Here is a 22,428-nt window from a genome sequence, read left to right as displayed (position 1 = left end):
CCCACGCTGAACAATGAGACGTCCACGTCGAAAACTCGGTTCTTTAATACAGATATTTTTCATAAGTCGCATTGTGTGCAAATAATACTGGCGAAGTACATAAGTAAGTATATAGGCGAGCGGTGTGATGCGCGTGAACGCGCGCGACCGAGCTCCATCCGTAATTCGCAACGCGCGGCGTATCCCCGCGAGGCGCGACGCGTGTTAATAAATCTCGTGAGATCACGGCCGGCAGAGAAGAGAAAGAGGACGATGGAATGGGAAGAAGGGACGACGACGACGACGACGCCGCGAGAAAACGAGCAAAGAGGAGCCGGAGGAGAAAGAAACGAGCAGGACGGACCTCGCCGCACACGAAGGGCGCGAGAATTGTTCTTCCCTCGTTTGCGCTCGTTCTATGCCCGATTCAGAGTTTCTTTTTCTTTTTATTTTGTTTCTTTTTCTTTTTTGTTATTCATTTGTTGCTTGTATTTGTGGGAAACTGTCACCGTTTTATGCTTGTGATAATTGGCTAGATGAGGATTATGGCGATGTAAGCCAGTTTAGTGCTATCATTTGTGAAATGGCTTTTTACATTTCTGGCAGTGAAATATAATTTTCACTTGCTGTACAACTAAGCAGACTTGTAAGAGTTGAAATACGTAACTGAAATTTTCGGAGTTCGCTGATTTCAGGGATTTCAGGGATAAGATCGAAGTTCGAAGCTTGTGACTTTTCGGTATCTTTTAGGAGCAGCATGGAAGAAGTGGAAGATGAAAGGAAATGAACAAATTGAGAAGTGGCTTCTTATGTTTTTCTTAATATTTAGTTCTTCTTTAACTTACAGGCATCGTTTTAATAGTACATCATTGAAATATCATTATGATATGACGCTACTAATTACGCAATTACCTGCATAATTATGTAATTACTAGTAATTACACTATTACCTGCAATAATTACACAATTACTAATAATTACATAATTTCATTTCTAAAAGCATGATTTGTACGTTACGCTTAAATCACCCAATTTCCTAGAAAACCTGCAATTTTTTCACGATACGTACACAATTCTCTAACAAAAAGTCGCATCCACCATACCGACAGAAAAATCCCCTTACCCTATTTTTAATATCAATTATACTGTTAAAGTACATCATCCTATTACTAACAGCTATTAATATTGCTAATACCGATGCTATTATTATCAAACCTATAACATTACATAATATGATTTACATAATTTCGTTTCTATTGGCAACTAAGTGATTGCGGATTTTGTCATTAGATGGTATTGACAAAATCCGCAATCACTTAGTTGCCAACCACGATAAGAACACCAGACACTTACGCATCTTCAACTATTAAATTTCTTAATTAGTCGCATCCACCCTGCCGAAAGAAAAATCCCCTTACCCTATTTTTAATATCAATTATACTATTAAAATACGTCATCCTATTACTAACAGCTATTAATATTGCTAATACCGATGCTATTATTATCAAACCTATAACATTACATAATGTCGCCAATGATTTACATAATTTCATTTCTATTGGCAACTAAGTGATTGCGGATTTTGTCATTAGGTGGTACTGACAAAACCCGCAATCACTTAGTTGCCAACCCAATAAAAACGCTCTTCAACTGTTAAATTTCTTAAAAAAGTTATAATTTCTCGATAATCCATACGCTATATGGTAACCGATAATGCCACGTGCCATTTTCCCAGAGAAAAATTCCCTTACCATATCCGGAACATTGGCGAACAATTAGAAATTCTCACAATGAACAGGGGAAGATTGTCCCCCTGTTTCAAGGGAGAACCTCTGCTTCTCGCCTTCTATTCATCTTCTACGTCGATCCTCTTCGGATTTTCTCTGCAACGAGAACCGCGGCTTTTTCTTTGCTTTCTCGTCTTTATCGCTACGATGGAGTAGCTGCTTCTTTTCACGGCGGACAGCATCGTCGAGTAAGAGAAAAGAAAAAGAGTCGTCGTCCGCGGTTGGTTCGACGTTAACGCGACGAGTGAGAGGGAAAAAGTGTGTATTTAGCGCGGTGAAACCTCAGACACCGTTAACGTGCTCGTCTTTGGCTTGCGAACGCGGTTCCGTTATGACTCCTTTTGTCACGGGTCTGCACATTTTTCTGACCGATAAACCATGGGCCACGAGCATCGTTACAGCCACGATGAAACGAATTATTTTATCATCTAACCCTTCGGCAGTGTAATAAAATAAGATGGAATTTAAAATAAATCGTTCAGAAACTGCGCTGCGCTATATGGAAAACTATAATGCGCAAACTGTGTTAGCTGCTTTATTTAAACATTTGCTTCGCGGATTTTGATGCATCGCGATAGTAAAAACATTTCTTCTTCACCTTCGTTACGAGCTTTTCGTTTAACGCGTATGGCTGATCTTTACGCGTTTATAGAAGATGAAAAATTGGAAAATGCGCATGGCAAGTGAAAATATAGAGAATAACGAAGATACAGTAGCTACTTGTATAACATTGAAATAACGTCCTACCTACCATTAGATTGCAGATTTTCCATTGGGTTTATGAAAATATGAATTTCCATAAAACTACACAGACCTAACGTATACGCGAACGCCAGCAAATATGTTAAAGGGCTATCGCTTTTTTCGCTCTAATCCAATTAACAAAGAGAAACGATGAAAACAGTAAATTAATTTCACACGCTCGTCTCTTTTTCACCATGCTGCCGCTTCCAAAAAATCTCCGATTCACGTAGCCGTAAGAATGAGAGGAGCAAAAACACGGCTACGAAGAAGCTGGATCCTGAAACGCGTCTGGAAATCACAAAGAAAGGAAACATTGAAAAACAGAGAAGTCGGGTTGAAAAATCGGAAAAAACCGGGCTGTCTGTAACGGAGAGAAAAATAGAGCGTTATTTGCTGCAAAACCAAAAAGTCGTGGCCATCTTTTAACGTAATAATGAAAGGGTACACGGTAGCACCGACAAAGGAGACTCGGTCGCCGTCAATAAAACTCCTTTAGTTGAGCGGCACAGGCCGCTTTAATTAAGCGCATTCGTTTTAATTCGACTTAAAAGCGGCTGTTTAATTTGATTTTTCTGCGCCACGACAGAATCCCGGCCGATGCCTCGGCCCTCCTCGTCGCTCTCTCATTCGCTTGACCTTGATTTATTCAATAAACTCCTCCGGTCCTCTGCGACTCTCAGCCCTGCAAATAAAAAAAAGAAAGAAACGTCCGGTCATTGATGATAGTTTCTGTACCTAAACTAAATTTACAGAAGAACTTGTTTCATTAAAAGAGATTATATCTTCGTACAACAGCATGATTACTTATCTATTTGCCATTGTACGAAGTAATTATACACAAATTACTAAAATAATAGCAGGTACATATTATTAAAATGATAATGGTAACTAAAAGAAAGAGGATGTAGCGGTTCATGAAAGTCATGCTGCATGATCTAACGTTAGAAAAGAACTTGTTTCTATTGAAATAAATCATATCTTCCTATTATAGTAAGATGTTTATTTATTTAGTAACATGCGAGGTAATTATAGAAATTGGTATAATAGTAATTATAGCTAGGGAAAGTATACGATCACTTATGAAAGGTAGAATAATATATAAATACAGCTGGTAATATCTCGACGATGTATCGCTCTTTAATCATCCATACAATTTATATTTAATATATTCAAAAACATGCAAATCTTTTAAAGGAAATTATAAGATTCAAGACCTATAATTTGAACCGATTTTAACTTACTAATAATTTATTATTAGCGAATAATCTATTAACCCATTTTTATGATCAGTGCAGGTGTAAAGAATCAATTAGAAATGGTAATTAAGGACGTTTTTTTCGGTAAGAAAATTAAAAACATCTCATACCTTATACAATAATTTTGACTCAATCTTCTATTTAACGCTACAAATCTCGGATATTTTATATGGAAAGAAATGTGACTAACGTTATTGATCGATCGTTATTGATCGTTAAGATCGATATTGCATCGAGATGAAAGAATCGGAATATTCGCAACTATTTGCAACACGACGCACGAACGCTCGTAAATCCAGAATTAACGCGAGAAAGTAGAACGCGGCGAGATTACGAAGAAGAAGAAAAAAGTAGAGTAGAGCAAAATAGAACGTAGTAGGATAAAAAATTAGCTTCTCGAGGAAGTGGACGTATAAATGCAAAGCAGCCGTTCGCCATAGCCGGATCTTGCAACGTAGGAACAAAAGGACGCGTGAAAATGGACGTGAGAAAAATGGCCATCTAAAAAATGAAGATCCATTTGGAAATTCCTGGTTAGCATGACGAGACCAAGAAATATCCGTGGAGAAATGTAAGAGAAATGAGAAGGTAAGGGTGGGAGGGTGAAAGAAGCGTCCGGATGGCATGCAACAAGTTTGGACCATTTCCTTCAATTTTCTTCTCGCCATTCTCTCCTAGGACGTTAATTGTTCTATTATTCAGGATGATACAAATATACGTTACGAATATGATGGAACATTGAAAATATTCACAGTGTTTTTCAACAGAACAGGAAAATAAGTATCGATGGAAATTTTAATATTAATTTTAGGAGAAAAATGCGAAGAAAAAGAATGAAATATTGGGTAAATTCTCTGTTTAACTTTGTTCTAAAATTGTCTAAAAGATGTAAGATTTATTTATATATTATACATAGGTGTATTGTTATTTTCAGATCAAAGATTTGCTAGGGATATTAACCCGATCTATAAATTATTCGCTGTTTTGCCAATGGAGCCTGACCAAGAAAGATCAGGGACATTAATCAGGGACAAAGTTTTACGAATTTTGAAAAGTAGCGTTTTTTGAAATTGAGCGTAAGTGATTTTGAAAAGCAGTGCAACATTCGGTGTTAAATGGTTAACTTATCTACAGGCTGATAAAATTGAACTAGTAAAAACTAGTATAAATAATAATTAGCAGTAAAATTATCAACAGCAGTTCTATACTTGAAGACTGGTCAATGATAATTGTTTTCCGTAGACTTCACGACTTCAACATTTACAGTATCCTGAAGAAAAGAAGCTGGTTATTGGAGATGAAGACAACGTAAGATAAAATTGCGAGTGCGCTAATTAAAAGAGCAGATAAAAGGTAAAAAGGATAAAAAGAAAGAAAAGGGTGAAAGTGAAAAGAGGAGCAGGAAAACAGAGAAAAAGAAGAAGAGAACTAAAGTATTAGAAGCAGAGATTGGGAAAGGGGTTAAAGGAAAGAGAGCGTTTGGAGAAAGCATGAAAAAGGAAAAGAGAGGAAAAGGGTGTCGCTAGAAAAGAGAAGGGTGACAGGGGGAGGGAGAAAGAACGAAGGTACGAGAGAAATCACGTTCTCTCCTACTTTAACGCGCGGTTCTTATGAATCGAGCGGAGGGCGTAACCCAGATTACTGTTCACCGAACTATAATATTACGCGAACAGATCGGTCTGCCTGTATAACGGGTGATCGTTGCGAAATTATCGCGCAACTGGTCCTCTTTAACCTTTACGTGATTTTTATTTATTTACGGTACACAATGGTATAATGAAGAAAATACATTTAGATGGTTGAAAACGATTATTCTTAATAAAATTATTTAATTTTTTTTCATACTCGATAGCAATACTTTTCATCAGTTTCGAGAATTTTCAAGAAACTCTAGAATCAAGAAATATTTTTCCTTTCTATTGTAGTATTTTTCTAGTAAAAAATTATCCAAAGGAAAATTATAATAACATAATTATTAATCGTTCTAAGAAATATCGCTACGTTTATTTAATCAATTCTGAAGATGTTTTAAACAATATAGGAACACTTTTCGCTCCTGGAATTATTTAGAAAGAAGATTTTGAATTCTTAATCGCTTGTTTATTAATTTTCTACTAGGGACTCGTTCAGCCGTTATTTTGAAAGAACGAGTGGCTATTTCGCATTAAGAGAAGCTTTTTCCTACTTCACGGGGAACTTCCTTTTCCTGTTAGTTCAACGTAAATATTAGCTACCTCTAGGAAGATCGCGAGTCAGCCAGTTTCATCATCGCCCAGTCAATTATCACTCCAACTACGTACTTCATCCACTTGGAAAAGGAACTCCAATCCTTTCCCGGCATTTCTGTTCATCAAAAGATTCTCCTTCCTTCCTGAATTATCTTCCTACCGATGAAAAAAAAAGGACTGGTTTACGGCTCTTACTGACAATTCCATTGGGAAATTTTTTACGGTTACAGAAATTCATTCGTAACGTTTTAATCATTGATTCAATCAAATATCGAAAGAATATTTTTAAAATTCCCTTAAGGACGAAATAAATATTCTTCGCAGTTTTTTACAAAATTTTATACAAAACTGAAACAAATTTTATTCACTTTTCGCGAAATTATATAAATCGATAGAGAAAGATATAATTTGACAAATACTTATCACTGTATCCCACAGTGATACACATAGTATAATGATTTAAAAACGAATCGGAGTTTACAATGAAAAATTATATTTTCAAACTATATTCCCCGCTACGATGTGATATATTTTATTGATTATGTTACGTGTTTCATATTCTTTTGTCATTAAGCTTAGCCAATCTTATTATTAGGCTTCTATTACTATCCATTTCGCAACTCATAATCTTGCAAATGTATGTAATGACGTATTGTACAATCTCGACACGTTCATCGTACGCCAGTTATAAACGGAAATGACGTATAAACGAAACGACGTGTAAGTATACGTCAAACAACGACGCACGTCATGAAACCGAACGATATGGAGTAAACGAAAACGATTTTGCGACCAACATTGTTATATAATAATAACGTACAGAATAATTGTTACGTAATAGAAAAACACGTTAAGGGTTAACAGTATTAAAATCAGTCGTTTATAATCTAATTTATAATTAATACTTTACAATTATATTATTTGCAATATTTTATACCGATCTCTCAGTCGAGACAGTATCGATTGTTTTGATCGTCACTTAGAAGAGCATGATCACAACCTATCGGTGGTTCCCATACTAATTGGTATATTTTTTAAATGAATAAAACAAAATATGTTTATTTGATATGTTTTGAGAATATTTACACATTGTACAATATTAAATTTATCGATCCAAATTAATATTAACTATCGGAAAATTGAACGAAACATAACGAATTATATTGTTCCTCGTATAATTTCCAATGGTACTTTAGCTTACAGCGAATGTACTTTAATAATCATGTAATACTTTAATAACTAATCTGATTAAATAAAATTTGATGAAATTCGTAGTTTAAAAAATTATACACTCACATATATAATATAAACGTACGTAATATCGCGGTAACTTTTAAATAAAACGGACATTTTCACAACGCAGAAACCGATTTCACGCGATAATTCATAATCCTTCGTTTGCAACCTTATTTTTACTGGCGTCGGCTGCATACTGAGTCCTTTATATCCATGCGATCTTTTTTTTAGGTTTTTCGTCTTTTAAACAATCGTCCAAAATTTTGGAATATTCTTCCAAGTTTCTAGAATATCGTCCAATAGCTTTCATTGCAACGCGTTACCTTAATCTCTCTAAGCAAAGTTAGATTTCAACGAAAATATAGAAAAGATGAAAGATAACTTAAAATCGTTGGTCGATAACGCACACATAGTATGCAAATACAGTAGAATAATTAATCATAAATATTATTTACACTTATAATTTCACAATAATTGGTAAATAAAATGCGTAGAAATCAGTGTTACTAATTTTACATGAAAATTATTACCATGATGACGTATGGCTCGTGAAAATCGGATTAGCAGGGAACGTGTCAAATTCCCCCTGTGAAACAGGTTTGCGAACCAACCCGATGCATGGAATCCTGTGGGTTCACCCGGTACGTATTCCCGAAGGATACGCTTCGGAAAGGAAACGAGACGGAGTGGCCCTTCTCTATCTGCCTCCCACTCTTTTCTCTGTTGTTCTCCATCTTCGTCTAACAGCAGTCGGTCGTCCAGGTAGTAGTGTCAGAATTCTAGTGCAATACGAAGGGGTGGGAACCCTTGGTAGTCCGAATTCCCAACCCCGACACGACCTTGCGCTTGCACATGCCCGCACGCACCAACGGAACCCGCTCCTGACTATTCTTTCTCTTTCTCTCTCTCCTTCTCTCTTTCTCTTTAGCTCTGACAGCACTCAGAGTGTCTCTGACGCGTACATGCACTGTTACTCGTAAGTATTAGGTTGTCCGAAATGTTTCTTTCGTTTTATAAGGAAATAATAGACGCACAATGTTTTTTGTTTTATATTAGTTTGTTGAATTATGCACGAACATAGCGATAGAAATTGAACGAAATGGATCACACGTAATTCAATAAAATAATATAAAACAGAAATTGTTGTTCATTTATTATCACCTTATGAAACGAAAGAAACTTTCCGGACGACCAAATATTTAAAGGTTTGACCAATTTGTAACTCTATGTGCATACAAATGGATTTACAGGTTGTAAATTAGCGTTCGGGTTAGCGAAGGTTTTTAGAAATTTGGAAAATATTAATTAATCAATGTGAGATTTAAGATATTAGAAAATAGGGGATTCACGAGCGAAGAAATTGTTACGTTTCAGAAATTGGCGATCTAACAATTTTCACATTGTGGCCTCTCGAGGTAAACGTTACCGTAACTTTAATAACAACGATTAAATAACAAAATCATTGTAATATATTTATATGAACAATGTGGATCATATTCTCAGCGGAAAACCTTACTTTACGATATCCAATTGATTTTCTCCACCCCTTTCTCTATTGTATCTCCAATTTAGAGGCGTCCTGTACCACGATCGTCGCAGTTACTCCTTTCTAGAACTCACGTTACATTTCCTCTGCCAAACCTAAACGATGTTACTCGGAGCGTTTAACTAACCTTCCAAGCCCATTCTATGTGACATTTTTCGCTTTAAAAACACTCTGCACCATGTACAACGTACATCAACAACGAATAAATAACAAGACGGTTGCATGGTTGCTCGTAGCCGCGATTCAAGTCACATTCTCTCAAACTTGAGACGAGATCTCACATCTTCGACTCGTTCTTTCACAATTTCTTAAATTACATCTCCAATTCATAGACGATATATGCGTACACCTATACACTTACAAACATAACGTAACAACGACAAAATAATAAAAATCAGCTGCTTCTACCCACCTACGATTTTACATCACATTCTGTCAAACGTAATCAAACGTTCTGCACTACGATCGTCGCAGTTACTCCTTTTTAGAACTCACGTTACATTTCCTCTGCCAAACCTAAACGATGTTACTCGGAGCGTTTAACTAACCTTCCAAGCCCATTCTATGTGACATTTTTCGCTTTAAAAACACTCTGCAACATGTACAACGTACATCAACAACGAATAAACAACAAGACGGTTGCATGGTTGCTCGTAGCCGCGATTCAAGTCACATTCTCTCAAACTTGAGACGAGATCTCACATCTTCGACTCGTTCTTTCACAATTTCTTAAATTACATCTCCAATTCATAGACGACATATGCGTACACCTATACACTTGCAAACATAACGTAACAACGACAAAATAATAAAAATCAGCTGCTTCTACCTACCTACGATTTTACATCACATTCTGTCAAACGTAACCAAGCGTCCGTATACTTTTGAGAGACAGTGTATGCGCATACAGGATCGCGTGACCGAGTGTATGCGTGTGTGGCGCGTATGCACCGCTAAGTATGCACCGCTGCTACGTCGGGCATTCCGGTGTGCACTTATGCGCACGTTCGTGCCGGATACGCTCAGCTTGTGCGCCTCGTCTGCCAGACGGCTGGAACTCGAGGCTGCGTTATGGTTACGACGCCTTATTCGCCACAGCCAAGGGTTTCCAGTTTAGGTTCTTCTCCGACTGCGTTTCCGGCTTTCAGGTTTATTAGAACTGTTCTCCAGTTATTTTAGAAGAGTAGAATTTTTATCAAGGACAGAAGAATTCTACGTATTCTGCGTATCTATAGGTTCATCTTAAATGTAGATATCGTGGCGGATAAAAAAATGTTAATGCGGCTTAGTCGCGACAGCAGAAGGTTCTCCTTCAACTACAACCAGGTTTCTGGCTTTCAGGTTTATTAAAACCATTTCACAGCTACTTTCAAGAGCAGACTTCTCATCGGGGATACGACAAAACTCTATGCCTTCTGTTTCGTGTGTTTGCAACGGGGCTGCCTTAAATCGAATCACAGTGGCGGATAAAAGAAATTAATAACAATAAAAGAGTTTGAACTCTTCTCCAACTTGGCCTCTGGCTTTCAGGTTTATTAACATTAAATAACGTACAACAATGAGATGCAATTTAAGAATTTGACAAGATAAATGTGATAATTTTGTAGGCTACAGGAATTGAAAAATTCAATGATCGATTGCATATTATCAAAGTTATACTTTTGTTTGCTTACCCACTGCCAATGTTCCTACGTTTATGAGAAATTCGAATGCGCATTGCACATGATCTGCGAAAATATACAAAATATCCGAGGCGTGTACAGCGTTCGTTACAGCATTTCAAGGATGAAACAAATCTCTATTTATCTTGCACGTTACTTCATATTTATACGATTCTATTTCCAAGGGTATAAAATAATGATTATACAAAAACCTGAATTTCCCTAAACATTCGCAATCCGCCAATACGAAAATATTTCCTTTCGCATTCACTTTCCTCGGAACATGTAAACTCGATTCAGCCAAACAACTCGTTTCGTCCAACCAGAATCTATCCAACGTTTCCGTTCCATTTACCTAGAAACCACACAACCATGAACAACCGCGGTAATTGACAACAGTATTAAGAACAAAACTACCTGAATAGACGCCATAAAGTTTGTACCGTCGAGCGACTTCGTAGCAACTTGCACGTAGCTACGCCTATTAGCATAGTTAGTAGATCGATCGTACACTTCTGTATAGATCAGGATCCCAGTAGAAGACGTCGCGTGACGATATTTCGCGCGATACGATGGCCGATGATACGACAAACGGCGGCGAAATCTAGAGCGGGCTGTTTCAATCGCGTTTCGCTTCGCGCGACGACGCGACGCTGCGCGCATATCTGGGTCAGCCGTGCGACCTAACTTGCACCCATGTGTGTACGTTCCCACTTATACGCGACGAATAATGCGGGAATGAGCGCGTGCATACCCGCGTTTCGATCGGCGCCACTCTATGGTCGGTCAGGTGTGCGTTGGTGATCGTAAATCGATCGATTCGGCCGATTCGATGCGATTCAAGAGCCGATTCGACTCGCTGCAACACCTCTAGCCGCGTTTCCAACGAACCAGCAAGAATATAGAACGAGAGCAGCAGCGTTTTACTGCTCGTTTTCTGTAAACCACCATCGACCGATAGCTTCGTAAACTCATTTACAATTTTGTGTACGAACGTTTGTAGAGATTAGACCGAGCATCTGGAATGCTCGATAGTTATTTCCAGTTCCATCTTCGATTAGGCTCGTGGCAACCATAACCGACGAAGAAACGAAGATTTTTCAAACGTTCTTATGATCTTTCATAACGTACCTTTTTTTTTTATTTCACGAACAATCGTCGAATGCTCGTTTACGCTTCGATCTGCCGCTCTAATTACGTTTAATGGTGCGTTTAACTCCTTTCATCGCTCTGGTAAAATTTGATGAAATGAAAGCGCAAACGAACATTCGTTCGGCTGTGCCCTCACGCTGAACGAAATTTAAACAATTTACATTCAACCAAACGTGTACAGAAACGCGAAGAAAGTGAGATCATTCCTTGTCCGATCGGCGGACGAATGCTCGATTACGATATCGTCTTTTAATTTTACCGAGCGGACAACGAACATACTCTCCGTTGGTCTAAACCCACCACGAAGCGTCGCAGGAACTAGCTCGCTTCGCCTAAACGCACCTTCATGACGCTCTGTGTACGTAAGAAAGTACATATCAGTGCATAAGTGTTAGAACATTTAACAGCGAACGAGATTAACCCGAGAAATGATTAGGAGCTTGTTAAAAGCGTCTTTTGAGTAACCGTGAGTTACAATCTATAGAGATATGTTATCAAGTAAGAATTTCATAGACAATAAATATTTAGCGGATAATTTTTATTCGTTCATTGTCTCAACTAATCTGCATATATTTCGATTACTAAACTTTTTATTGTATTTGTTACTCTCTAGTTCATTAAAGTTCATTAAACGAGATGCAAGTTTTTATAGAATCATTCAATTTTTGAAATTAGTGTTAAAGAACGAACGTCTCGCGAATTTGCTTATCACGTAGAAGTTCGACGTAAATGAACGTTAAAAAACATACTAAATGCAAATAGTTATCAATACGCTCTTTCTTCTACGATATTCATATATCTACGAAATTCCCAATTACCAAAAAGCATCTACACACCATTGTATTTATCGTATCGTGTACATAGCGATTAATTAGTACATTCAAGTACATTGAATTTCGTGTCATCGATAGTACGATCGATACCGTGAAAATGAAATGGACCTGCTATAAAAAAAAAAGAATAAAAAGCAAGAGTATGTACAAATATTTGCTCCAACCATTGTATTAGGTTGTCCGAAAAGTTTCTTTCGTTTCGTAAGGTGATAATAGATGAACAACAATTTCCGTTTTATACTATTTTATTGAATTAGGTATGATCCATTTCGTTATGTTTCTGTTATTATGTTCGATAAATTAATATAAAAGAAAAAAACATTGTGCGTCTATTATTTCCTTATAAAACGAAAGAAACTTTTCGGACAACCTGACACATACACAATGTATCTGAAAAAGCAGCTCCATTGCAATTTCATCGGATCGACCAAAAGACGTACTCGCGTCCAAGTAAGTTAAAACGCAAATACTTAACACTAGAATTACCGACAGGTGACACGAAGCTATTTCTACCAAAACGGTCAAAATGACTGGTCTTTAAAAAGTACGTAATAATAGAATATTTTTATATTTATTGGTTTATTACTTTCTTACAGAAGAAATTCCATGTTATGTAGTACATTTTTGGTATTATTAATCCACCACGATCCCTAACCGAGGGTCGACACATTTATAAAATTGTAGAACCGGTCGTTTTGACTGCTGTGGTATTTCCAGCGTTAGCATCCAGCGATCTAGCGATCGATCCGGAATTTTCCTGGTAACTGATATCGTCGTATCGAACGATACGCAGTAAGAATTTTAAAAACGTGTGCGAAGTTGTACAAAACGAGGAAACTGGTTAATTGGGGTTCGATAAACAAATTGCAGCAGCCTTTTATACTTTGACAAGCACCAGTCATTTTGGCTGGTATTGGTATGAGTAGCCTTGATACAAAATTATTCTCAGTTTGAATACATGAAAAGCAAAATAAAATTCATTATATTATTCTTTTAGTTGTCTTTGCAAAAGTCATTGCGAAAAAGAATATAATACGAAGTAGGAATTTTAAAATAAAATTGTAAAACCAGTCAATTTGACTGGTAGTTCTAGCGTTAATCAAACTGAAATTCATTACGATCGTGTGGTTTGCCGCTCCGCCATAGGAAATCTTCTAAAAACACCATCGATACCTTCCCCAATATTATTTCACGGCACAAATAACGTACGGGTGGCCTGTTTGGCATTACAGAAATAATCGCACGCTAATTAGACTGTCACGTGTCGAAGGTACGGAAGGTCGGGAGCGACGTTTAATCGAATTAGTAAGGCACTCGAGCGTGGCCGAGGGTGCTCAAATAGAAACCCGCCCCAAGCGTGGATGGTGTTTCGATCTGTTTTGTCTCTGCTTTGTCCCCGACCCTCCATACGTTCCGCTTAGTAATCAATCTTGTCTTCCGTTCGACTTCGACCTCGTTCCGTTCCCTCTTCTCTCTTTCTCTATCCTCTTTTCTTTTTCTCCGCGGCTCTCGATATTTTTTAATCGACCGTCGCTGACCGACGCGCTTGTCCACCAACATAGACAAAACGCGTCTCTAATCCCAGTGACAGGGAAATTTTCGTGGAAAAATCACGTGCAAAGCCTGTCAGGTAGAACGCTCGATGGAAATGAGAGGGTTTTTAGCTTTATTATTAACCTAGGAAACAGCACAGGTCAAAAATTTGAGATCGCTTCTGGTATCTGATATCGGGTAATTTGTGAAAGAAAAGCAATTCAAGATATAATATAGTTTTCTGGCTGTTTCATAATAAATCAGTAGCCTTTAGCAGGTTCCTGTTAGCTTTGTATCTTATTTTTCGGAGTAACAATTTTCCATTGGTTTTCTTTCTATCGAACGCGTAATTATTATTAAATACCTAAATATGTAAATGGTAAAGCTTGCGAGCAATAGACAGTATGCTTCGATGACTACGAAATGAACTTGAATTTTTTTAATATATTTCAAAACTAATCTCGTTTCTTCCAAGATTAAATCGGATATATTAATTAAGTTTTCGCGTTATCGTTTATTTATTGTCTTAACGTTCGCAAGAAATTGCTCGAACCGAATATTTAAAGAAACGTGAGATCGAGCAAGCTTGAATTAATTGATTTAAATAATTGAAACGGAACGCAAAAAAGAAAGAAACGCAGGGAACGTGTGGATTTTAAACGAGCAGACTTGTGACAATCAAACGTGGAAAAGTTTTCGCACACGATGCATCCGTGCGTCATGTGCACTGCACCAAGGACGCTGCATGACGCACTGGCGCATTATAACCACTTTACCAGTTAACCCTGTATAACCCGGTGTAACTCCCAGGTAATGTTTCACGCGTCCGTATTTCGTCTGCGTTCCAGTTTAAACGCTCCGAATCAGTTTTTACTGCAACACGTATACGTATTCCGTATAACCGTTAAAACGAATCTCAATCTGTTTTCTTCAATTTAGGCGATTCAAAGGTAATGAAAAATGAAATAAGATTTATTCGATTTTTATCATTGACGTAATTATTCAATTAATTAGTTCAATATTTTTCAAAATATCCATATACGTTAGAACTTGTATCGCGCGCACGTCCCGCAGATTAAATTAACGTGCAACGAAGAAACTTATAAATGCAGCTTACGATTGCCAGACGATTGAAAACACAGAATGGAAGAAATTTTTACTCTGGGAATAGTTGGAAAATTATTTAGATCGTACACAGAATATCGCGAATAAAATTATCTGCGTTACGTGATTGAGATGACACTCGATCAAACGATCAAACGATTGAAACAGTTTAAAAGCGATCGACGTAAAGCCGAGGAAAAGGCTATAGTTTCAAACGTTCGCCAATTTCAGCAGAACAAATGGCAAAAGGTATCGTTGAATTACTTCAATTTGTGTAATTATACTTTAAGAATGTTTAACCACAGACTATTTAGCACTTAGAAAGCAACAGCTCCGTAATAGAGCTACTGTGAAACGAGTTTATCTAACGTTTCTAACATTTCTCATTGGAATTCATCTTTTCCTAACAAAGTCGTGCGAACACACATCTTACGATCTGGCGATAGGAAGAAACCGGAAAAACGAGCTGCTTAATAGATAGACAATACGTAACTTCTAATTAACGTGGCGTATAAATGCCGCATGCAAATAGGGATAACGCGGTTAATCGTCGACGCGTGTTTCGAGTCGATGGATCGGTCAAGCTGTTGCGCAACGATATGGCAGCGCGTGCCTCTGAACAGACGTTCCTCTGTTCTCTCGTTCTCTCAGCTCCGTTTCTCCCTTCCTTCTCGTTTCGCGCGCTTACAGGCCTCTGGCCTCGTTCGTCACTGCACTCTTTGTGCTTCTCTTTGTTTGCTTCGAAAAATTGGAAATTTTCAGTTTAAACAGAGACACCGTAGATTGGCAAAGTTCCCCACAAGATCTACTTTTTCACGAATTTATAATAACTTTCAAATAGAATTTTTTAATATTTTAAACGCATGTCTTACTATCTTTCTCGCTATCTTTTTTTTTTATTATTATTATTATTACTGTTAATGCGTATGAATGTATTTTTACGCGATAATTTGTATAATATAGATTACACAAGTAATTAGAATTTAAATAAGAGGGGGAATTTTAGCAAAATTTAGATGAGTAGAATTCTTGAATATTATTTTAATAATTATTATCTTCCATTATTATTAACGTTAACGTACGTGTAATGCTTATTTTTATATTGGAATTTACATAATGTGTAATACATGATTTTTCACAATTTGAATTTAACGTGTATTGCATAATTTTTCAAAAATTTAGCTTCTTGATAGTGGAATTTAAATGGAATTTTGTAATATCTCCATTTTAAATGTTTTGATTGTATGGTCGATTTAGAGCTTCCGCTATTCATCTCGTCTATTTATTTAACACGTCACTAGTTGTTTTTATCCGCAGACGTGGTTGTAATTGAAACGGCGGAAGAAATTTTAGAAAAATTTCAATCACAGAAAGTATCGAAGGGATAAAGTACGATTTACCTGTACCAATCTCGTAAATGTAGGTTAAATTTAATAGTTTATTTCCCGGGTTGCGGCGATATGAAATACAAAATCGTGTCGCTTCGCAGAGAATTGAAAATCCTCGTTTCATAAAGGTAAGAAAAATATCGAACGGAAGGGCTCCGTAAACAAAGTTGTTCCGAGCGAATAATGAAATTGAATCTGTTAAAAAGCGCTTAAATTAAAAACGTGATTCCTAGCTACCGATGATACACCGCAGGTATATCCGATTTTATTCAAATCTTCGCCTCTTTCGAAATTGTTAAATTCATTTATTACACTACATTTGAAAATCGATCTTTAAACATTTCCATGTGCATTTAACCACGCAGAAGTCTGATCAGTTTTAACAAATGAACGTTTAGCTTCTGTACCTTTGTATTCATATTTTTGTATTTTCATATTTATCGCTATCATTTCAGCAGACAGAGAAGACTTGTAGAATTCTAACAACACGGATCACGTAAAATTAAAGCGGAAGATCGTCTGTATCAACAAGAATTTGCTGGGCGTTTCTTTTGAATGTTAGAAAAAGCATAATTGAATGGAAAAAGACCGAAATAAAGCGGTAGATTTATTATATTTCGGTATATTAAAATTGTACAATTTTCACAAAATGGAGTGGATTAGTATGATTTTTGAGCGGTTTACGCGTGCCAAGTAATGGCCAACCGAAGCAATTTCTCTTCCATTCGTGTTCCACAAGTTTATCGTTTTCATCCAACGAAATCTGCATACGATGAACGTTAAAAAGCGTAGACAGCACAGTCAGGAAAGATATAACGTAAAAGTTTCTTTCGAAGTATTTCAGCTTCAAATATTTCATTGAAAGGATGAGATCGTTCTACGATCAGAATATAGATCCTAACGAGATCTGAGAATTATCACAGTTTCAATCTCCAATAGACAGATATTTTCTACATCGAAGAGACGAATGAGGCGGTGATCTAAAGAAAGACGAAACTGTAAAACAGTGATGAAACCGGAATAAAATATATTTCTAAAAATACCAAGTTGTATAATAATCATAAAGTAACATAGGAAACAATGGTGATATAGAAAAATATCAGACGTGGTATTTCTAATTTATTTACTACTATTTGTTAAAAATACTGAATTATGCAACACTTCGTTCACGCATCATCAAGATCAAATGTTCGGTCTACGAGCTTTATACATAATCCAAATATTACGAATAGTTCGTTCGATATTCACCGTGAAACTCCGCAAAACCAGGACTTCGCATTCCGAGTATTCAGATGACAGCGTTCGATTGACAGAAGTTCATCGAACCAGACGTGAATTAACTCTCTCGTTGTCGATTAAACCGGCGATGTGCTGCGAACAAAAATGTTACGCTATTTAGAAAGAACGCTTTTTCATGTAGATTTTTGATGTACATAACTATCTCTTTCTTGCTTATCCTCGAACAATAACAAACTTTTAATAGAGCAAAATAAAAATTGCTGGCCACGTAATATTTATTTATTTTAATTCATAGCCAGTTCTTTTCTTCCTGACTTATTAACTCACCTTTTTCTCCTAATTCTACGAATCCTTCACCTGGGAAATTTTTCCCAGTTCTGATCAATTTACTAAGACAGTAAATGTGTTTTTCTGAGTAAAATTTATCAAATGTATATATATACTTTCCTATAAATTAATGTGAAGTGATATTTTCTACATATTAATGAACGTGGAAGCGCATGTACAGGGTGTCTCCGAAATTATGGTGCAAAAGGTCGGCTGATGATTCCACATGGAAAAATAAGCGGAGAAGAGGAACAACGTGTTTTTCGCTCGAGGCTTCATTTTCAAGAAAAATGAGTTTGAAAATCCATCAGGTTGCCGTCTGTCGCCTGGTAGTTTCGAATTATGAAGCTGTTGTTTCTGCTCGTGTCTGTATTTTGTTTAACGTGGACAGTGTCTGTTGTTATTTCTGTATTTAGAGGTAGGATCACAATAGCTATTATTTTATTGTTTGGATAAATTTATCACGCCATTCTGAGCCGAGAAACCCTTATTACGCTTTCTTAAATGGACTAGGGATAAAAAACAAAAGAATATCTTAAGGGGGTGTCCTGAATTAGAATGTTCTAAAACAGCGTCTTTTTGTGATTTTTTTTTTGGAAGGGGAAGAGAGAAATGAAGTTATTGAATTTTGAGGTATGGTTTTGTATATATTTAACGAATACAAAAAAATTTTTTTTAAAGTAAGAAAAGAATTATAACAGATTTCTAAGCCCAGTCCAATCGGCGTGAAAAATCCACCTCGTAATTCTTGACTGAAAGAGAATTTTGAGAAACCAAAAAAGGATTAAATTATTATGTATTTTTCTTCTCGATGAACTAACAAAAAGGCAGAAAATAGTGTGAAATTGAAAATTTTGGCGGGTTTGAAGAAAAAATGTGTTTTTTAAAAATAAACTTTAAGGTGCTATAACAATTACTAAAATAAACTTTCTGACGAACTTTGTTAGTTCATCGAGAAGAAAAATATATAATTATTTAATCCTTTTTTGCTTTTTCGTTTCAGTCAAGAATTACGAGGTGGATCTTTCACGCCGATTGAAAACTGCAGCCCATGAAATAGGCTTAGAAATCTGTTATAATTTTCTTTTTTACTTTAAAAAAGAATTTTTCGTGTTCGTTAAATATATATAAAACCACACCTCAAAATTCAATAACTTCATTTCTTTCCTCTCCTTCCAAAAAAAATCACAAAAAGACACGGTTTTAAAACATTCTAATTCAGGACACCCCCTTAAACCTATCGATTAAATCCATCGATTATATCTAGAACTATCTTCTAGCTATTATTTACTGTAACTAGCGCATTTGCATATGGACAGCGAGCGCGAACTCACGTGGTCATTTTCAACAATGTCGCTATTTGCTTGCTGATTAATAAAACGATTCTTAAAAGTTACTAGAGTTATCTTTGCTTATGGAACCATAGAAATTAAACACAGAGTAAATAAAGTAATAATAATCGGTAACAATAATAAAGAAAGAAAAGTTTCATAATTTACATTTACGTACGCGGCAACCTGCTGGGTTTCCAAACTCGTTTCTCTCGAAAACGAAGCCTTCGACGAAGAAACGTTGCTCTCTTCTTTCGATTAATTTCCACGCGTAGAATCATCAGCCGACTTGTACCGTGATTTCGCAGACGCCCTGTATACACGCGTTTAACAATCGTACGGTTGACATACGCTTTCCACACGGTAGATAAAATACAAAATACTCGTAATTATGCTTGTAACGACACGAATCTTAACACATTGTTGACCGGTCACGAGTTAACTCGTGTTTCCATGGCCAAACGTTGCCACGTGATGCGCTTTTCTTCGCAAAAGAAATATTAAAAGTTGAATAATAAATAAAATTTATTAAAGTTTATTTATATCGTTTTACTTCCACATCCAGTTACGAAATAATGGCCGGTGACGTGAGATAAATTCTCAGTAAAATTGCCGGTCAACAATGTGTTAACAGTGTAATTCGTCTGGTAATTCGTCCTCTATTACGACGTGCGCACTGCACGGACAAAGAATTTTAAAAATCTCGTTGTAAGGCGTGAGTTTCAGATAAATGAAATCGTAACTGTAGCGTATCTTGTTGCCATTGTAGGGACACTGAAAGGTTGGAGCAGCTGTTTTCTGTAGAAAACGCGTCCCGTGCAACACAGAGAGGACCGTGGCAGAGCAGAGTTGGGCCGCGTTTATGAGTTGGCCACGTACAAATGGCCGCTACGCTGGCTGGCCGCTGAGCACGCCATTTTGCTCGGCAATAATTATTTAGCCTGCAGCGGCGTTCGTTTATTTGTTGCACGCGACCGAGTTAAATTTGTACTGTCGTTAATTCAACGGCTGCCACCCTCACAGGACAAGCTGAATTTACCGCGACGAAACGGCACGTGGTTGGAATTCGCGTGAGACGTGGAAAAATCGTATGGAAACTTGAAAGCCAGCTGCTCCTGTAGATACGCAGGAAAGAGTTAATTGTCACGAGAACGATGGTTTTTCATTTTTCTAATTCCTTTTCCTGAGTTATATCTTTTGTGTGTTTTTAACATTAGAACTACCGATAGTTGACACGAAGCTATTTCTACCAAAACCGGCCAAAATGACTGGTCTTTAAAAAGTACGTAATAATAGAATATTTTTATATTTATTGATTCATTACTTTCTTACAGAAGCAATTCCATGTTATGTAGGACATTTTTGGTATTATTAATCCACCACGATCCCTAACCGAGGGTCGACACATTTATAAAATTGCAGAACCGGTCGTTTTGACTGCTGTGGTATTTCCAGCGTTAGCATCCAGCGATCTAGCGATCGATCCGGAATTTTCCTGGTAACTGATATCGTCGTATCGAACGATACGCAGTAAGAATTTTAAAAACGTGTGCGAAGTTGTACAAAACGAGGAAACTGGTTAATTGGGGTTCGATAAACAAATTGCAGCAGCCTTTTATACTTTGACAAGCACCAGTCATTTTGGCTGGTATTGGTATAAGTAGCCTTGATACAAAATTATTCTCAGTTTGAATACATAAAAAACAAAATAAAATTCATTATATTATTCCTTTAGTTATCGTTGTTTATCGTTTAGTTATCGTTTAGTATTCGTTTAGTTATCGTCATTACATCTTTGCGAAAAAGAATATAACACGAAGTAGGAATTTTAAAATAAAATTGTAAAACCAGTCAATTTGACTTTTGCTAGTTCTATTGTTAATATCCATTTTTGCAAACCACGCAATAATTATGTTGCTGCCTCGCTTTCATTTAATATTTATGGTATAACGATATTGGTGCAAGAATAGTAACGAAGATATTTCGCTCGCGTTGCGCAACATTAAATTAGCAATTTCGCCTGAATATTTCGTCGCTGAATATATTCCCATTAAAAATCTGTTTCTTGGTTTGAAGTTCCTTTAACCTCAGCGTATCTACAAATTTTTCATGACGTAGAAAGTTCCGGCTTTTCCTTTTTCTTCCTCTTCGCCTCTAATATTCGTATCCTGCGCATTAAAAAGCGCAATTTACCTTGTTTTTCTCTTCGTTCATTTTTAACCCCATCTTTCTTTTAAAAATTGCAATTAATTCACGTCTCACGTGCGTGCACGTTCATTTCTTTACCTTTAAGATCCGTTTCCCTGTTTGTTCTTATTGGAGACCGCGAAATATAAATCGATTTAATTACACGCGACCATCTTTAGGGAATTTCCATCCAACAGCTCAGATCTTTTTCTTTTCACGCATGTAAAATTTAAAGTCACAGACGATCGCCACACAGTTTTACACGCGTCTCTACAAGCAAAGGATCGTATTATAATGAAAATAAAGCTTCGAAACTCGAACGATTTTCTCGGTGTTCTCGCATTTATACCAACAATCCAATTCCAAAATTCGTATCCCTCTTCAAAATATGGCAATTAATTTTTTTTTTTCCAAAATACATATCTCAAATCCTATTCTGTTTACGAAAAAACTGTATTCCAACCGCGGCAAATTAATTTTCTGTCGCAGATTCGACGATCAAAAGGCCTCTCAGAGGCACATAAATTAGCTTCCTTGTCGTATAAAGTGGCAAATTAAATTACATTCATTCGTAAGCTTCGAGCATCTTGCACTTTTAAAGCGAACACAATAATCGTCCTAAGAATTGCAAAATTTTCGAGTGAAAATCTAGCTACACGTTGTCGCTCTGTTCCTTAACCGTTCGAACTCTATTTTGCAAAAAAATGTAATTGATCGATCCACATACGTCTCACTGGTACAAAGAATGCAAGTTCGTGGTAATCTGACGAAAATTCTACTTGGTAAGCGACAGATATTCAGTCCTTTTCAAGTCCTAATTCCTGGCGATAAAGTTTCTCTCAGTTAACAAACTCGCTGGAGATGGAACGTTTAAGTTGCCAGAGCTACGACTTCGAT

General features: G+C 36.7%; 2 protein-coding genes and 1 long non-coding RNA gene across 8 annotated transcripts in view; 1 reads left to right on the top strand and 2 right to left on the bottom strand.

Moving 5' to 3' along the window:
• Positions 1-783: 783 nt before the first annotated feature.
• LOC122565804 overlaps positions 784-22,428 on the bottom strand; it is a 166,717-nt gene continuing 145,072 nt past the window's right edge. For 2 of the 5 annotated variants that reach the window (XR_006316273.1, XR_006316277.1), the window contains exons 3-4: positions 17,696-17,818; positions 784-3,192 (exon numbers count right to left, since the gene is read on the bottom strand). Coding sequence is in view for 1 of the 5 variants with exons in the window: in XM_043722163.1 (XP_043578098.1) it covers positions 3,153-3,192 (40 nt within the window). In the remaining 4 variants the exon portion in view is untranslated. Of the gene's footprint in view, positions 3,193-6,000; positions 6,151-17,695; positions 17,819-22,428 lie in introns of all 5 variants that reach the window. The other 3 variants (XR_006316275.1, XM_043722163.1, XR_006316274.1) reach the window with 2 other exon arrangements.
• On the bottom strand, positions 8,397-11,276 carry LOC122565803. 2 transcript variants are annotated; one of them, XR_006316272.1, is made up of 2 exons: positions 10,855-11,276; positions 8,397-9,368 (listed from the first exon to the last, which is right to left on the bottom strand). XR_006316272.1 is itself a non-coding variant. In XM_043722162.1 (2 exons), the coding sequence occupies exons 1-2, from the start codon at positions 11,098-11,100 to the stop codon at positions 10,556-10,558; spliced, it is 483 nt and encodes a 160-aa protein (XP_043578097.1). In that variant the 5' UTR covers positions 11,101-11,276; the 3' UTR covers positions 10,048-10,555. The 2 variants fall into 2 exon arrangements, 1 of the variants encoding a protein (XP_043578097.1); XM_043722162.1 differs by lacking the exon at positions 8,397-9,368 and adding an exon at positions 10,048-10,792.
• LOC122565809 lies at positions 14,775-17,688 on the top strand. Its single transcript, XR_006316282.1, has 3 exons — positions 14,775-14,905; positions 15,003-15,308; positions 16,903-17,688. It is a non-coding gene; the product is annotated as an uncharacterized LOC122565809 (long non-coding RNA).

Source organism: Bombus pyrosoma, linkage group LG3 (genome assembly GCF_014825855.1).
Source record: "Bombus pyrosoma isolate SC7728 linkage group LG3, ASM1482585v1, whole genome shotgun sequence".
In the NCBI taxonomy this organism is placed as follows: Eukaryota; Metazoa; Arthropoda; class Insecta; order Hymenoptera; family Apidae; genus Bombus; species Bombus pyrosoma.
This window is presented reverse-complemented; position numbering and strand designations above follow the sequence as displayed.